The 19,684-nt window shown below is 35.9% G+C and overlaps 1 protein-coding gene across 1 annotated transcript in view; it reads right to left on the bottom strand.

The window, feature by feature from the left end:
• The window catches only part of TLE4 (TLE family member 4, transcriptional corepressor), a 167,577-nt gene that overhangs the window by 101,218 nt on the left and 46,675 nt on the right, over nucleotides 1-19,684 (bottom strand). The window contains exon 6 of the mRNA XM_044658360.1: nucleotides 2,576-2,650. Coding sequence (XP_044514295.1) covers nucleotides 2,576-2,650 — 75 coding nt within the window. The remainder of the gene's footprint in view (nucleotides 1-2,575; nucleotides 2,651-19,684) is intronic.

The following is a 19,684-nucleotide window of genomic DNA, read 5'->3' as shown; positions in this document are numbered from 1 at the left end:
TTTCCTCTGAGAGAAAGTGTTCATATTTTTGGATTAACCCATTATAATTCTTTTTATTTACTAAGTGCTATATATATTCTTAAGCAGAAATAAAAATCATGACAAATTATCTCTATATACTTTCTCGTAGAAGACCAAATACTACCACTCAAAAAAAAAGAAATTTAATATACAAAGAGAAAGGAGTACATCCAGATAAGAGTAGGAGGTACATTTAAATTTCCAGTATTACAAGAGAAAGTATATGGCACACTAGAAATAATAATGGTTTAAGACAAACAGCAAAATGAACAACTTCAATAAACTCAAAAGTTCATTTTAATTATTAGGCCCCAGTTTGTTGTACACCAACCTATATTTATTTCAGTTTCTTCATTCTTTTCTAGAATGGTCTGACTCCATGATTTGCATTCTACTTTCTGTTTGTGTGCAAATACCTCAAATTTCCTACCAGGTCCATAACTACAGCACATGCTGTTCTGATAACATGCTACACAACTGAGTCATTTTTCAAATAAAATCGGGGAGTAGGGAGGATTAAATTAGTTTCATTTTAACAGATAATCCATAAAGACAATATGTTTGCCAGAAATACTGTTATAAACTATACAAATCAAAGAATTTCATATCTAGAGAGAGCAGACTGCCACTCTATATAAAACTAAAATGTTAGAACATTAGCTAAATGTGAACACAAAATGTACATGTATGGTATATATGTGCATGGCATAAGTATGTTTATGTAGACATGTATCTGTAGAGGGGAGGAAGTATGTGTGAATTATATCTTTTTTATTCCTGCTTTTATCTATTTTTAAAGCAACAAGCAAAGTCAAAATAACATATACATTTTAGAAAAGAAACAAATCAATCATCCAAAAAAAATTTTTGCAAAACTTATACCCCGCCAAAAAAATATGGAAAAAAGACACAAAATCAATTTTACCCTGTACCCTTTTTAACCTACCTCAACTCTACCCAAGCAATATGGCCTATTCCATACAGGCTCTGTATTTTAGTGGCTCAACCAAGAGCAAAGGCAAAGTTCAAACTAATCCAGTAACTTCCCACATCTGCCATCACTCAACAAATTGAACAAATTAAGAGCTGAAGTTATAGCAGACTCGCTGCGTCCCTTCTGAACCACGCGGCCTCTGTAAGGAACATCTAAGCAGCCCCAACCCCCATGGAGCCATCTACAGGCTCTCACAGATTCCAACATGCTACCTCTAGCTACAGATATGGAGAGAGAAAAATCCAAGCTTCGACCATTTACTTTATTGAAAGAATGCTACCGGAAGATTGGAGTTTGGGGTTAGGTAATGCAAACTAATTGGGAAATGCAGACATGCAACAAATGCTATTCAGGACTCTACACGACTCTCCGATTCATCCCCTTCTTTCTAAGGGGCACTTCAGGGGAAATAAAGGTTACTCTTTTCCATTTGTATCTCCTAATTGACTACTAGTATTTCCTTGTGGTCAGAGGGACAGAAAATAGAGTTAGAAATAGCCTATTAAAAAGGAGCTACAATCAGGCTACTGCTCCACCGCTGTCAGCAATGATCAGAGAACTCTGATTTCCTTGTTAAAAGACAGAGGCATAATTGAAGCAGTATCTTCACTTCAGATTGATTATTCTGCAACCCTTATCCACATCTTCACTCAGCAATTTGAATTTTAATGAAAGTAAATGGAATAATTAGCATTTCAAAGTGTGTTTGATACACTGAATAAAAAAAGGGAAAGACTTTTGTGTATAATCTACACACAAAAGAAAAAGTAATGGGGAGGGGGCAGAATAAGGAAAGTACACTTGTTGTGTCTTCATTAGAATAACTTTAAAAACTGCTAGCATCAGCTGCATAATTATAGATGTGAATAATGTGCTATTAAGCAATAACACCTCATCTTTGTCTTAGCATCCAAGGTAGTTGGAACAATGAATTGTTTTTTGCTTCTTTTTGTATCCTCAGTGCTTAGCACAGTGCCTGGCACAGAGTAGGCAATTATTAGTTTTACTAACTGAGTAATTGATTACTTTCACTTTTTCTAGAGGAACCAAATCCAAGCCCAGAGTCTCAGGACTTTTGTGCAACAATAATAGCATTGTTGAAAAGTAAGGATTTCAATTAATTGAGTGAATAATTTTAGGAGACATTTTCCTTTGTTTAGGGAGTGTTATCAATAAATAATTATTTGAAAAAACTAATAAAATGAAACAATGCCTTTAAAATATGACATATATTTACATATACATACTAGTGTGTATAGCTGCATATTTCAATTTAACAAGATTATAATCCATACTTGTGATGTATGTTTGTTACTGACTTTCCTAAGAGTAGGGATCAGTTCTTTAGAAGAAAAAGTACAAAAATATACATTTACTCTAATCACTTCATTGGTGAGAATGTGATCAAAATTTTCTGATATAGCAATCAAATTTATGAGGTTTAAGCCAAAATACTGAATTTCATTTTACTATTCACCACTTTGCCCATCTAATGGAACCAAATTGAAAATGAGAGCTAATTACAAACACTATTACAGCTAAAACAGAAAGACCACATACCCCAATGATTGCGTTCAGTTCTGCCATGGTCACTTGCTTGGCACGTTCCACAGCCTGCACCACTTGTTGCTGGTGCTATAAATGAAGATCAGAAACAGAATAAAATTATTTGTTTTCTAGTCAGTCAAGTACAACTTTTTTTTCCTATGATGTTTTCTAACTACAATCACATGCAGGGCTCTAAATTAGGAATTCTCTGGTTTCCAAAATGTGCACACATGGAGTGGTTGTGTTTATATATGTAGATATCTCTTATGCTCCCCCAAAGTGGAGAAGAAAATATGTTATTTATTTCTTTTCTCAAAACTGTTATACATTCTTCTATTGCCCCCAAATCAATTAATCTGTTGCATATTTGTAGAAGCTGATAATCAAAAGTGTGTCCTGCACAAGTATTTGCATGCACACAAACAGAAAAAACTGCCTGCCTTCTTCCCAACATTCCAGGTGCTAATTTCATTAAAAAAATTTTTTTAGAAAAGAATCTATATGTTTTAGAGGTACTTGTGAGGAAAGATGTCCTTCTCATCTCAGAATTTCATGTCAGAGTAGGTAGTAGAAGGATGTATAGAACTAAAAATTCAGAACCCTTTTGAAAATGTTTGTTACTTTTATTATATGGTTTTTCATATTTAAGGAAAAATGTATGATTTGTGATCATATAGTTTATGTTTCAGAGTAGTCCTGTATTTTAATTAAATATGGTTTTAAAAGGTTAAAAATCTACAAGTACTATGGTGATTTTTTTTTCATTAAAAACAAACAAAAAAACTAACAAAAATTTTCCCTAAGGGTCTTAGTGCTAGGGAGGAGCACAGGAAAATTCTTTTGTCCTTGATAGTAAACAAAGGGGAAAATTTATGAACTATTTTGAGTAACAACTCAAGTCAAAAGTTTTGTAGATGGGTGAGGCATAGGAGTGGCAGAATTCAGTGGCATAAACATGTATACAGCAAGGTATATATACTTATACCTATGTTTGCATAGAAAATTGCTTAAAACATAAAATTGTATTTTCAAACTAATATGCACAATGGAATATTGCTTTAAAGTACACATGAAATGTTACTTGGAATAAGGTATATACAAAGCCCATTCATGGAGGTTTAATTAACAAAGTAGGAAAAGGACCATGTTATATAATTTTACCTACATGGTGAACTCTTACTGTGAATCCTAAGACCAGAATAGCAACATTCCAGTTTATTTTTTAATGAAAATCCTATCTTAACATACACAAAAAGGTATTCATTTTCCTTGCTAATAAGCAAGTAGCCAATTTTAAGAATTTATTTCAAGTTGTATAGCTATAATACATACTTAAATTTGGAAAAAGCACATAATCTATCAATTATCCTAGAGTATGACATTCTCCCTTCTAGATTCCTGCCCAAAATTACACTAAATTAAATATATAGTTCATTCACTTAGGCACAGAGACCACTATCTCCACTCCTCTGTCTTAAGAGAAAGACACCCATAACTACTTGATAGAAACAATTAGTTCTGGTACTCATTCTTCAACATTAACATCAATGTTTTCATCAGCATTCTCTCAATTTATAAAAGTTACAAACCCCACACATTATTAGACAGCTTCATGAACTGCTATAGTCAAAAACTGTTATTACCTAATGACCAACTTTTCTAGTGATAAAGGCTTTCCAAACTTAGTCTGTTCTACAGCCATAAGCCATTACTAGGGCCATTGTCAAAATATTTCCAACTTGACAGGACTGGCCTGAGTTTTACTGATGCCTTGAAATAACCTTCCAAGTTGTCAGGGTCAATGTCACACCAAGACTAGGCATCACAGTAGGCCTTTAACAGAACTCAGCATGACGTATGTGGGTAAATTCTAAAAATTAATGTTGAATCAATTTTTGACCCATTGAGTATCTTTCTGTAGGAATTTTCCCTTCAAATCAAGGCCTCAAGAAAGCAATTCTGAAGGTTAAAACAATTGACAATAGCCTCTCTACTTTCCACAATTCCCATATTTCCTAATGAGATCCACACTATCATAAAGCAAGGTAAGATTTTTTTTCCCTGAGGGGAAAAACATCACATAATTACAGCAGCTAAGAAACAAAAGACAGAATAAGTAGATAGTCATATAAACTATTGGAATCAATAGTGCTAAAGACAACTGTCTTCCTTAAAACAAAAAATGACAACTGAGGACCTAGGGAACTAAAAACTAAAAAAAGATTATATATATATATAAAATTTTGCCACACCAATCTTATTTTATACCAAATATTCATGAAAGGTGATGAGACACAAACATAGCAAATGGTATCAAAAGTACATCAATATAGAAACCACTTCTGCCAAGAAGCACACACAGAGAATTTCTATGGGTTCTATTTTTCAAAGCCAAATAGAAAGGAAAACCAATGCCTCAGCCTACTTGAACTTTTCTCTGGTATGGTAATTATATGGTAACCTGGGAAGAATAATAGAATAAACCATAAAAGTGTTAGTCAGGTGCTTCTAAAAGAAGCTTGCAAAAGATTAAATTAACAATGGAAGTCTAAATTCACCTTCCTTCTGAAAGCAATGACCTACAACAGACTAATGTAATATAACCTAATCTAGGTCTGTGGTTGAAAACTTCCCTTCCTCATTAGCTCTTTACAACTACTCTTCATTGAAAGATTAAATTGAATAGAAGGATTACTGTATGCCAGAGTTGGAAGGGATCTCAGAAGTCACCTACTCCAATCTCTACTCAAATCATCAATCTTTCTACAGCCCATGTTTTACTATAAATACTCATAGCAAAACTTACTATGCCACTGGAGTTTAGAATATAAAACTCCCATTGTATCAAATATATCTTCCTTGTATTTTAAAAAGGAGAGAAAATAAATTTAAGAGTACTAACTCAGACACACAATAACATTCCACCAAAGACTGTATTTGCAAGGGATAAATAGTAAAAATCACAGTAATTTTTAATCACAGTAAAGAGTAAAAATCACAAGGGATAAATAGTAAAAATCACAACTCAAGACAGGAAGATGAGCATAAGCTCACAGAAGAAAGAAAAAACTGTAGCTAAAATGAACTTTAAAAGGCTAATATAATATGGAAATATTTTCCCTGTTTCCTTTTCATCGATTGCCATAGCCAATTGAGCTTCCTTTAAAGTTAAAAAAAATAATTGACTAATGCAGAATTAGCAATTCCATTTTGTTTCTCCTTAAAACTAAGTTAATTTAATAATACACCGGTGGGTCCTTTTACATTTCTTCCTCCTTCTCCAAATGTTTCTTTCCTCTCACTTCACTATACACTTTATTTCCTCTCTCACAGCCTCCTTTATCCAGTTTATCACGTCAAAAGTGGCTGATGATGGCCTGCTCAAATGGCAGTCTGTGAAGCACAGGGTACTTACTAGACATCATTTCTTACTACTCAGCTGCTCAGTGGGACATGAACTCTGTTTGCACTTCTACCAAGCACAACAGAAGAAAACACAGCTGAAGGACATTAGTGATAGCCCAAACAAGGCCAGGGTAAAAAGGGTGGCCTCTGAAAGGAACTTCTGAGACAATCAGATATGCTGATTTATTAGTTTTTCTTTTCTGAAATAAGACAATGAAATATACATCCTTCAGCATACAGGAAATTAGAAATGCAAGGCTAAGTAGCCAATAGTGACACTCTAATGCAATTCAACAAGCATTTAAAGGCTCCTACTGGGTGCAGCACTGTGGTAGAAGCTTGTACTCCACAGCTAAAAGAAGTAATAGCTAAGCAGACTGGAGAAACAGAGAGAAAGTGGACTAGTATAGGCATGCCTAGACTTATACGGAGATGACACATCATTTCTCCTTTGCTACCCATTGACACATTTAGGATTTATTTCCTCTCCTCCTTCTATTTTTCCTTTATTGTTCCTGGGCAAGTGAAGTTTAGGCTTCTCTCTCTAAGCATGGCATTGTGAAAAAAGCACTAAGAGAAAGGGCACCGAGCAAAATCATAAAATTCAGTAAATATTAAGCACCTATTGGGTGTGAATTGTGGTAAGCACTAGGGCCAAGGATGCTTCAAGGAATTCGAAATCTAATGAGGGCATAAGATATGTATAGAAATAAGTAAATATAACACGTTATAATACAAAAAGGAATCTAAATGAATTATTCTAAGAAATAGATGAGTAGGGATGAGATAACTGAGATAAGAAATTGAAATTAGATTCAGGGGAGTGTAAGGGTGGTGTTTGGCTCTTATTCTTATAGGAGTAAGCAGAATGGAGCAATGGTAGAAACAGACAGCATCCAAGAATGGTAGCTAGCAATGCCAATGTAGAGAAGGAAAATAGAAGTTGGTGAGTAACTGGTCATATAATTTCATTGCAACATAGAATGTATGAAAGAGTTGAATTTTTTTAAAAATAGAAAAAGTCAGTCCAGAGGACCTGAAATCTTATTAGGCTATAATTCTAATGCAAAAGGCAGCCACCAAAGATTTTTGAGCAGAAGGAAAATGGCAATGGTCAAATCTCTGCAGTTGTGTAAAGAAAGGACTAGAGGAGCAGCGAGAGTAGCACACTGCCAGTCCAGTTCAAATGTGGCAACGGACTCTCCTTAGCTGTGTAGACCTGGGCAAACCATGTAATCTTGATTGCGTAGTCCTTGCCACTCTTCTGTCTTAAAACTGATGGGTGGCTCAGTGGATTGAGAGCCAGGCCCAGAGATGGGAGGTCCTGGATTCAAATCTGACCTCAGACACTTCCTAGCTGCTTGACCCTGAGCAAATCACTTAACTACAACTGCCTAGCCCTTACCGCTCTTCTGCTTTAGAACAAATACACAGTATTGATTCTAAAATGGAAGGTAAGGATTTATTTTAAAAAATGATAGTGGGACAGAAAGGATCTAAAAAAGAAGGTGGGGGTGGAGGGTGAAGGTGGTAATGCTAGAGAGGAAGAGTCTAGAAGTAGAGGCATCTATAAGCTTTTAGAATCATGTAGGTAAGAGGTAATAAGGCCTTAGAAAGAGGTGTGGCATCTGGGGAAGAGGAGAAAATATTGCAGGAGTAGAATCAACAGATCTTGACAACTGAATAGATATAGTGAGTGTGAGAGAGGGGAACCTTCATTATAACATTTGTGTATTAAACCAGAAAAGCCACTCAAATTATTTCTTCTCTGAAAGGAAGATATAACTATGTGAGCCAACCCATGACAGATAGGCTCTACCTACTAAAAGTTGCAACATCACCCAGTCAAAAATATACTGCAGAGGAAAACAGTACAGGAGGGATTAGGTTTAGATCAACATCTCACACTACACCAAGATAAACTCAGAATGGGTGAATGACTTGAATATAAAGAAGGAAGTTATAAATAAATCAGTTGAACACAGAATAGTATACCTGTCAGATCTATAGGAAAGGAAAGATTTCAAGACCAAGCAAGAGTTAGAAAAAATTAAAAAATGTAAAATAAATAATTTTGATTACATTAAATTAAAAAGGTTTTGTACAAACAAATCCAATGCAACCAAAATTAGAAGGGAAGCAACAAATTGGGTAAAAAATCTTCATAACAAAACCTCTGACAAAGGTTTAATTACTCAAATTTATGAGGAGCTAAATCAATTGTCTACAAAAAATCAAGTCATTCCCCAATTGATAAATGGGCAAGGGACATGTATAGATAATTTTCAGATAAAGAAATCAAAACTATCAATAGGCACATGAAAAAGTGTGCTAAATCTCTTATAATTAGAGAAATGCAAAACAAAACAACTCTGAGATACCACCTCACATCTAGCAGATTGGCTAAGATTACAGCAAAGGAAAGTGATAAATATTGGAGGGGATGTGGCAAAATTGGGACACTAATGCATCCCTGGTGGAGTTGTGAATTGATTCAACCATTCTGGATGTCAATTTGGAACTATGCCCAAAGGGCTTCAAAATACTGTCTGCCCTTTGATCCAGCCATATCACTGCTGGGTTTATACCCCAAAGAGATAATAAGGGGAAAGACTCGTACAAAAATATTTATAGCCGCACTCTTTGTAGTGACAAAAAAATTAGAAAATAAGGGGATGCCCTTCAATTGGGGAATAGCTAAACAAATTGTGTTATCTGTTGGTGATGGAATATTATTGTGCTAAAATGAATAATGAACTGGAGGAATTCCATGTGAACTGGAATGACCTCCAGGAACTGATGCATGGGCTGTTTTTTTGTTTTTTTGGGTTTTTTTTGATGCCTAGGTCTTGATCAATGACACATGTAAAACCCAGTGAAATTGCCCATCAGCTATAGAAGAGGGTGGGTGGAGGGGAGGGAAAGAATGTGAATCATGTAACCATGGAAAATTTTTCTTAATCAATAAAAAAAATTTTTTAAAATACTGCAGAGGGGGCAGCTGGGTAGCTCAGTGGAATGAGAGTCAGGCCTAGAGACAGGAGGTCCTAGGTTCAAACCTGGCCTCGGCCCCTTCCCAGCTGTGTGACCCTGGGCAAGTCACTTGACCCCCAATGCCCACCCTTACCAATCTTCCACCTATGAGACAATACACCGAAGTACAAGGGTTTAAAAAAAAAAAATACTGCAGAGCAGGCACTCAATAAACACTTGTTAATGGCTATGATCCAATAATCAATTTAGTGCTTAGCACATAGTAAGCACTTAACAAATACTTAATTGTTGATAAGATTGTTGCTATTTGAACATAAAAAATTGGATAGGAACTTGCTATTAGAGTTGCAATGTGAAAACCTCTAGAAAAATCCCACAAGTGAAGTGAATTCAATGAATGGCATACCTCCTACCAAGCTGAAATCACTGGCCAAGAAAAAATAAAAAGTTCCTAATTTTAAGGGCTCAGTGACTTTGTAGCATGGTTGATCTATGTATACAATTTGAAGGCAATTAAGTCTATTATATTCATTAAAAATGGAAGATACCTTCAAAGTGCAAGGAGAAAGGAAATACTTTAAAACTTATTTTTTCTTAAAATCTAGCATATATATTTTTTAAGCTATGTGATAAGTGGCTTATAAAAAATGAAAACAAAACTAGTAAAGTATTAGAGGCAAAGAACTACATTTAAATTTGTGCCTGGGGAAACATCACCTAAGCCAATAAGACAGGTGCCAATAGCTCGTTCAAAGATAAAGGCAACTGTCTTTGGGTCAGGAATCTGGGTCCTACATTCTGACATAAGGGAAGCCAGAGATGTCTTTTCTTGGGGTCAACAAACAGGATAATTCCTTGCCTTGCCTCATGACATCAACCCAAGAAAGAAAAGCTTTGCAGATTCTAAATAGCTATGGTATTGGCTCTGGTTAATCAATACTAATAACTAAGTTTTGGATGGAGAGAATATCTGACATGATTATTTAAAGTTTTCTGTTGGTAAGATACTAGGTAATTTAACATTAAGGTAATAAGTCATTTCCCTGAATTTTTCACAACTGACATCATCAAGAAAAATTATCTTGAATCAAAAGAAAACTTTTCCCCATATTATTCCACGAGAAATTCATTTTCATCAGAAAGTATATCTATAGAAAGAAAGACTACCTTAGGGAAATTTGGTTTATCAGAACTATGAAGAAACTCCTTAAATATGGATATGACTCCAGGGTAACCATAGGCTGGACATGACTTCATTTCTTTTGTTAACGGCCCTGTATGACTTAGCACAAGACCAAGCACACAAAGTAAGTCCTCAGAGAGCCTTGTTGAATGATTTCTACCTATTTAATTCAGTTTTCATTTGCCAGAAGATACAAATCTTCATTCTTTCCCCAACATCACTTCATAGGTGAAGAAATCTTAAAAGCCTACCTTATAACAATCTAATTGCAATTTCCCAAATCAAAACAGATAAGATCAATTTCCTAAACAAAAGGCATTTCTGAATGGCCAGTATCACAATGAATGCAGAGACACAGGCTATCATCTATGCTTTGGAAGAAAGGATACCATCATAACTCCAGAAAAGTAGCACTATCTCCTCTCTAAGACAACCGGAGCAAACATAGAAGATTATAGAGATAGGAGGCTGGGATACACTTAATGTTTGTTGAATGACTGATTTGACTACTCAGAAATTCAACTGCTACAGCCAAGGCCATGTCTCCATACAACTCAACATCAAACATCCAAATAAGACCAAAATATACCATTAATTGTATAAATTTAATGATATTAAAAGGATACACACACACACACACACACACACACACACACACACACACACTCTTGTGCACACACATATATAGTGATTTTGTGAGGGGAAAAAGGGAGGGGAATGAGACACTTTTTTTATAACTGATTATTAATCCAAAGGTTGTTGGCAGAAATTGAATTCCAAAACTTTCTTTAAAAAGAAAAAAGTAGAAGTGAAAAAGAGGCAAACTAACAGAAGGCCCCATACTTGTGTGCATTTTTTCATTACACATTTTAAGACTACTCTTAAGTGCTTGGAATTGTCACAATATGACATATTATGCCACCTAGAAAATGTCTAACATCTATATGCCAAATGTATGCTAGTCTTTAAATGTTATATGAAGATTACCTGTGATGGAGCTGCTAGACACTCATCAAGGGGAATCTCTGGTGATTTCAGCCAAGATTTCCTTTATCATAATGTGTTATCACAAGTCATTGATTCCTTACAAAGTTAACAAGCAATAAGAGTAGAGTTAACTTGGTGCTATTCAGAAGCTACTACAGCTGCAACCGGTGCATGGAACCACTCTATTTGGTTCATTTTCCCCCCTAAGGCACAACATGAAAGTGACTGATCACATTTTTCAGTTTCTATTTTGCAATTATACTATACATGCAAAATATAGTACAGAGCAATTTGATACTGTATTAACCTAGATGCTCAAATAAATAGCGTTTTAGGAGGCAATGGCATTTCATAAACCACAAATAATTTGTAGTCCATCATGTTAAGGAGGAACCAAATGTATGACATCCAAAACAAAAGGCCCCATGTCCTCCATGTATTTGTACTAAAAAAAATGGCTGGCATTTATATAAAATTTGCCTTACTCTGATTTCCTGAAGGAGATATTAACCTCATTTTATAGTTGAAGAAACTGAGGCTCAGAAAGGTTAAATGATTTGCCAATGGCCACAGAGTCATTAAGTGCTATAGGCAAGGCATGAACACATTAATCATGTCTCAAGTCCAATATTCCATCCACTATTTCAACACTCTTTCAATACATTGCTATACAATTAAAGCATTAAGTACTATGTAGTTAACTTATTTTTTTCAGTTTCAACATAAGAATGGCCATATTACCAATTGGAAGAATTCTGGAGAAAGACATGATTACTTATTAAAAAAAGAAAAAAATGATGTCATACTAAAAGTCATATTCCAGTTAATACTAAATTTGTGCATTTGAAGACCACCTGTGATGGAGACACTACATACTCATGAAGGGGGATTTCTAGTGATTTCAGCCAAGAATTCCTTTACCAAAGCGTGTTATCACAAACCACTGATTTCTTACAAAGTTAACAAGCAATAAGAGTAGAGCTAACTTGGTGCTATTCAGAGGCAACTGTACTGCAGCCGGTACACAGAACCACTTTGTACAATAGATTGGCTTAGGATTTTTTCCCCTTCTTCCCTTCTCATCTTGTCATTTTTGCCTTCAGAACATCCGTCCCCTCCACTCATACAACTGCCAATCTGATAGAGGTTCTCATTACCTCACACCTAGTCTATCAAAATAGACTTCTGGTTGGCCATGTGACCTTAAGTCCCTCTCTATTCCAGTCCAACCTCCACTCAGCTGTCCATCTTTAAGCACAGGTTTGACTATGTCATACCACTCATATCCACCTACCACCTTGATTAAGTCCAGCAGCTCCCCAGTACCTCCAGGATCAAATATAAAATCTTCTTGATTATGGAGCCCTTTACAGACTGGCTCCTTGCTATCTTTCCACGGTTCTTGTGCCTTACCCTTCCATGTACTCTATAAACTAGCTATATTGGCCTATTTGCTGTCTTCTCATTAAACACTCGGCCTCCCTCTGCAATGTCATTTCAGTGACTTATTTCTATCTTATTCTAATGGAATACTATCATGGCATAAGAAATAATAGGGAAAATGTTCAGAGAAACCTCAAAGGATTTGTATGCACTGATGCAGAGTGAAGTGAGCAAAACCAGAACAATTTATACTGGAACAAGAACACTGTAAAGTCAATTTTGAAAGACTTAAGGAATCTGATCAATATAATGGCCAGACACAATTCTAGGGGGATGAATGATAGAATATTGCTTTTTTTAAACATAGCCAATTTGGAAATCTGTTTTGCTTGATCTTGTATTTCAATGATGGAAGGAAGTGGGTGGGAGAGAAAAGAGTTTTTTCTTCATTTTAAAAAAAGGTTAATTTTTTTTTAAATCTCCAAGGGGACAAAGACACCAACACAAATAGGTTTAATATATATCATTCTAATAATTGTTTCTTAAATCTCCAATATACTATGGCTAACTTAGATCCAGCTCAAATTTTTACAAGATCAGCCTGAAATTCAGAGATATTATAAAATCTCAAAACTACTTTCTGTCCTCTGTCAATTCTAAACTGTATTATTCAAGTATATAGAGATAGAATGAATGCTATACTTGAGGTCAGACAGGCCTGGGTTCATATTTCTACTGATAACAATTATTCACAATGCAACTATAGATAAGTCGCATTAACCTCTTTGAAACTCAATTTCCTCATACATAAACTCATACGATTATTAAGAGGTTTTTAATGAGTTTAGATAAAGAGCTTGGCAAACTTTATAAAGTGTCAAATGCTAAATGTCAGTTGCTATTTATTATAAATATAAACATGCTTCCAAAATATCAAGTCCTTACACTGAGATCAGGCTGCAACTTTGTGAAGTTACCTGTCACTAAAACTAGTGCCAAAGATAGGGACAAAACCATTAACCTTATTCACTCACGAGAAATAATATAGTGCTGATGTTAGACCAAAAATAAATAAGAGCCTATGTGAATGGATACCTGTGTAAGATAAAAATTGTGAGAACCTCAACAATTTCCTTCACACACCTGCCTAAGGCTACTAGAACTAGAAGAGAACCATCTTACAGGGATGGATTCAAGATATTCAACCTTTTCAACACAAAACTGTTAAGCTTTTTCTTAGGAAGATTACTTTGAACCTTCCTCTGTTTTCCAAACCCCACCTTTCTTGACCTCTCCAAAGCATCTGAGACAGCTGATCACCCCCCCGATGGATATTCTCTCTTCTTTGTAGTTTTGTATTTCAATACTCTCTCCTGGTTCCCCTGCTGTTTCTTCTCAGTCTCCTTTGCTGAATTTTCAACAGGTTTCCTTTCGGCACATGGAATGATCTTTTGACATGTTGGGCTGGATGTTCCATAGTTAAACTCAACAGAACTTATCTTTCTACCAAAACCTTCCCCATTTCCCAATTATTGTGGAAAACATTACTATTCTCCCATTCACCTAGGTTAGCAACCTTGGTATAAAATCATCAACTTCTTACTCTCATTGACCCCACATATCAATCCACTACCAAATTTTGTCATTTCTACTTTCACATCATCTGTGTGCATCTCCTTTTCTCTCCTTTAGATTTACTGCAATGTCCTTCGAATGTTCTCCTTACCACAACCTTCCCCATTCTGATCTATCCTTGATACACTTGCCAAGATATCTGACTACATCACCCTCCTTCCCCCAATCTCCTTCCCATTCAATCCACTCCAAAGTTCCTGTATTTACAAAGTCTTCTGAGCATTTAAAGCTCTTCATAACATGCCTCTTCCTACCTTTTCTACCCATCTTACACTTCTGCTATTCATCCTCTCCGATCCAGCCACACAAAAGTATTTGCGGTCCCTTGCACACAACATCACCTTTTTATTAGCTATCCCCAATGTCTACAATGCTCTCTTCCCACGTTAGATCCCGACTTCCTCCAAGATTCATCTAAAAACCCATTTTCTGCAAGAAACAATGACTTCCCCTGTCAAATTACCTTCCATCTACTCTGTCTAGTTATTTACATGTTGTCTTCCCCACTAGAATGTGAGGGCAGGGACGTTTTTACTTTATTCTTTGTATCCCTAGAATTTAGCATATAGTAAGCATTTAATAAACACTTGCTGACTGACTTCAACTTTCCAGATTTCTATGGGGCTAGAAATAACTTAAAGGAGTATCTATTTACTAGGAGGAACAAAGGCATTCTACAGAGGTTTCCAAAAGTCTTAGTACAATTTTAAAATTTAAGAGTTTTAAAGCTATTAAGCTTTAATAGCCTAAAATTGCATTAAGACTCTTGGAAACCCCTGTATGTTCAAATACCTGTTTTCCCAAGTCACATCAGATGTTATAGTGTTTTCTAAATATCCAGAAGGTTGGCTAATGCTCCCAGGAGAATCACTGTGGAAGAAAGGCATGATCCTTTATTGATAGTATAGACTGTTTGTGCTAAGAGCATACAAATTAGATGTGTTCAAAGGTTACTCATCAGCAAATACCTCCAAATGGCCTACAACAAGAGGTTTCTAGAGAGGTGTCCTGGTCGCATTAAAAAAAAAAGTCCTTATTTACACATATACTCCAGTTTGGTGTTTTTTTTTGTTTTTTTTTTTTAATAAAAGAGCTGAATTCCATTAAGCTACCATTTATGTTGATATGAAGCTAATATTAATTACTTGATGCAAATCAATAATTTTTGCAATGTAGGTTAAAGTCTGCAATATAATATAAAAAAATTTTATTTTCAAGCCTATTGCTCCTTACGAGGTAAGTTCTATCAGTCTGGTACCTTGAATTCTTGTGTCCTTTATATCTAGGTTCCTGGTTATTATTGCAAATGAATTAGTATTTGCTAAAAGAGCAGAAAGTTTAGAGTCTGCCAAATTGTTTTTTAATTTGTAATTAGGCTGACTTTCAAGGTAAGTTTTTGTTTCCATTTGGAATATGAAGAACAGAGATGTCAAACACATGGCCCACAACACTCCTGGGTGCAACCCAAGCCAAATTAAAATGTAACTGGGAAATATTTGACAAAATAAATGAAAATGCAGTAAGGCAAAGATAATATTACATTTTAAAATTAAGTCAATAGGTGGACCTTATGTACAAATTTAGTACATATTAAGAGTTTGACATCATTGGTAGAGAAGACATAAAGCCCAAGCAAGCCATGTTCTCCCAAAGATAGAATAAAGGAATGGTCAGTTTTAGGTTCCCCTAACAGGATAGAATAAAACAGGGAAGGATTCTTAACCTGGGATCCATGAACTTAAAAAAATTGGTTTTCTTTCTAATTGATCCTATGTATTTTTGTTTTCTGCATTTGAAAACATTGTTCTCTGATAAGACCCCCCGAGTTTTGATAAAGGACTGTTAGACACCAATTGCTTACAATTCTCAAATTATCCATAAATTTCAAGTATACAAAGGGGTTCATGACACAAAAGAAGCTCTGGCATTGAGTTTTATTAGGACTGATGCTCCTCTTTTGGTCTCCCAATTTATTCCCTATGATTTTAAGATTCTGCTATGAAATGGACTCTATGTTAAGATTCTAATAACCCCATGAATTATTAGCAATTATGGTGAAAACCTATAGCTCCAGTAAACCATTCCAAAAGAGGAGAAGCCCAAGTAGAGCCAGTTACTTTTTTCCCTCAGGTAGAAAAGCAAATCTCTAGCTGTGGTTGAGGTAAAGGTATCCAAATTCTATCAGTCTTTGAGTGTCATGTCAGTCAACTGAGTCACCTAATAATGGCAGATCCTCAAAAGAGCACAAATTAAGGAATAAAAGAGACAAGTTAGTCTAATTCAGGGCCTCTTAATCTGGGATCAATGAACTTTTTCTATTGTTTTTGTTTTTAATATCTTGACAACTCTAATTAGTATAATATATTTCTTTTGTAATATATTTTATGAATCTTATTTTATGCACCTAAAACATTCTGAGAAGGCATCCATCAACTTCACTAGACTGCCAAAAGAGTTCCAGGATACAAAAAATTATTAGGAACCTCTGGTTTAGAGAAAGCATCCACAAAGTAATACTCTAGGCCCATGCTGGCAAACCTTTTAGCAATCAAGTACCCAAACTGCAACCTTCATGCCCATGTGTGCCCCCTGCCTTACCCCAGACAGGGAAGGGCGGAAGCGCTCCCACTGGGCTACTGGGCAGAAGGGTGGGTGATGGAGAGAAATGTCTTCAGGTGCAACAGAGAAGGGGAGGGGAGCATCACCCTTCAGTACACACAGGCAAGCGTGCCATAGGTTTGCCAACATGGCTCTAGTCATTGTCTGTAAACCAAACATCATGGAGGGAAAAGAGACAATTTCAATGAGGTTGAGCTTACAGATCTTCAAAAGCCTGAAATCAGAAAGGCTTTTGCTGAGCTTTTGATAGAATAAAGAGTCATGTCTTACACATTTCAGGGTTTTATTTTTGTTTAGAGATGGGAGGAGAAAGGAAGTTTAAATATTTTTTCCCAAACCTTAGCTAATAGAAAGAGGATGAAGTGAACTGAGCTAACTGAGCTGAGTAGTAGAAATGAATTCCCGTCTAGTCCCAGAATCCCATAGGTTATCCTAAAGTCTAGGGAAGCAGAATCTCTACGGTCAGGGAGAGCATCTCTAGGCAATCAATTCCATAGCCATGAAACTAACTTTGAGGCAATATCTAAGAGCAAACCCAGAAGACTTTTGGGGGAAAGTCAGGGGAAGAGGCTAATGTTCTCTACCTAGCAATGGACCAAAATGAACTTCCTCGGTGACAGTCCACCCTCTGTGTCCTTTTGTAGGACTTCACAACAAAAATTCCATTTTAATGCCTAAGTGTTTGATGTGCTACTATCAGGTAAGAGGGGAAGAAGGAGGTAAGGGAAACCTTCTTCTCTTCTCCTTGTAAAAGATGCAAGATTTAGGGATCCTGGTATATAATAAATAGTAAGAGCTTTGATCTGGACTGACTGGGCTCAATCCTCTCCTCCAGGAGGAGAGAAATGATAAAATATTAGGCACAGGAATCAGCAGCAGCAGCTGAATATAACTACTGAATTCCCCTAGTGTAGTCACAAAGCATTCAAGACCTTCTACCAACCCAAAGGTGTTTTCTTGCTGACTTCTATGTAACTGGAATACTTACACATGCCTAAGAAATCCTTTGCCTCAGATTTAGGAAACCTTCAAACAAAGGCCACAATATTAACTCTGGCCTTTTCAGGCTGTCTGGACTAAGCTTGCAGTTCTGTAGAGATGGTCTCTCCTGGAACTAGAATGCATACAGTCCATCTTATAGATTCAGAATGAAGCCGAGTCCCCAGGGCAGCTCAAAGAAGACATGTTTTAAATACCCCTTCGTAGTTACCATAGGCCAGTCTGTTTACTATCAATAAATCATGATAGTTAGCTAATTAGACTGAGTATGAGGTTGGATCTCTCTGTTTCTTGAAATCCTAGGCTAGACCTATATAAGTCTGGAACCTTAAGGGGGCACCACTGAGCAGAAATCAGCAGAAAAAAGTTCACAGCCTGTTGCTTCTTGTGGCACTATGGAGTCTCCCAAAACAAATGAGTAAGAGGGAAGCAGAGAGGGGGTTTAGAGTTCTCTTTCTTATCTTGGCATTTTTCTTTTGAAAATAGCAGAAACTTCCCAGAGGAGGACGGGCAAAATTAAGATTTATTTTAACCCCTTCCCTAATAATATATCTTAAAAAAAAAAACAACAACACCTTACTTTCTCCATAGTAACAACTCTTAACACAGAAGGGCAAGAAGTAGGCAAATGGGGTCAAGTGACTTGCCCAGGGTCACACAGCCAAGCGTCTCTGAGGCCAAATTTAAACTTGGGTCCTCCTAACTCCAGGCCTGGAGCTCTATACACTGTGCCACCTAGCTGCCTCTAATAATATCTTAAGAAGTTTGTTTTAAACCATAAAGTCAAGGGGGTAGAGGAAAATAGGGCTTTAAGAATCCTCAGAATCAAACTCTCATAGACTAACAACTAAGAAACTAAAAGCTTTCCGGTATTCTAAAAATCACTTCTCACATATATACACCTAATTAGTTACTGCTTCTAGAAAACATGAACTCTGCCACTATAAGGAAAATACTCTGTAATCTTAAATTGTTATATATATATTATATATATATGTATAAAATCTTAAAATGTTATATAAACATTAATTATGATTAAGATTATTTAGTTGAAATATAACAATTGAATATTTTTATGTTATTAATATATATTCACATACACATAAAATGAAAAGCTTTTGTTCCACAATTACAAAATCTATTTTCCTAAAGTACAGTCAAATGGTTGAAAAGGCATTTATGGGTTACCCAATGTTGTCTTTTTTTTTTTTTTTTACATCAAGAAGGGAAAATATGGCAAATTAATCCCTTATACTAAGCTGGACCTTCTAGACAAAGTCATGTTTTTTCACATACACATGTATATACGGCAGGGCACAAAGAGTTTTTTTAAACAGACATTACAAAAAACCACAACTATATAATAATTCTGTCAATGAACTCCACACATAGTGTGTGATGACAGAAAGAACATCCCTGAGGTTACAAGGAACCCATGGGGTAAGAAGTTATGAAATCTCAGAAAACTAATATACTTGTTTATAGGATGACAAAAACTAGCTAATTTCTTTTTTTCCCCAATAATAATTATTGGTTTAACTGCTAAATGAAAACATTTTTAAAAACTTATAATAGCACACCTGCCATTTGGCAGTTCAGAATCTCACACAGAGGCTGTGTTAAAGGATCAGATTAAGGGCCTTCAGCCCTGGCACTGAGTGAGGAGAGCAGCCATGCAAGAGTGATTTTCCATGCCTCTGAAGAGACAGGAAATAGAATTCATCTTTCTCTAATAACCTGCCTCCTCCCCTCCTTCCAGATTATGGTCCATCTGGCCTCAGGGAAGAAGTGGGAGTATGATGCACAAACAAAGCAGAAAAAGGGAAACAGAAGGTAGAAAATGTTCAGACACCAACAGGAGAGACACCCTGACTTGAGAGAAGCAAAAGTATGCATGATAACATGGGGGGGGGGGG

The sequence above is a fragment of the Gracilinanus agilis genome, chromosome 1 (genome assembly GCF_016433145.1).
Source record: "Gracilinanus agilis isolate LMUSP501 chromosome 1, AgileGrace, whole genome shotgun sequence".
NCBI classification, from domain to species: domain Eukaryota; kingdom Metazoa; phylum Chordata; class Mammalia; order Didelphimorphia; family Didelphidae; genus Gracilinanus; species Gracilinanus agilis.
The sequence above is the reverse complement of the archived record's forward strand: the minus strand, read 5'-3'. Positions and strand labels throughout refer to the sequence as shown.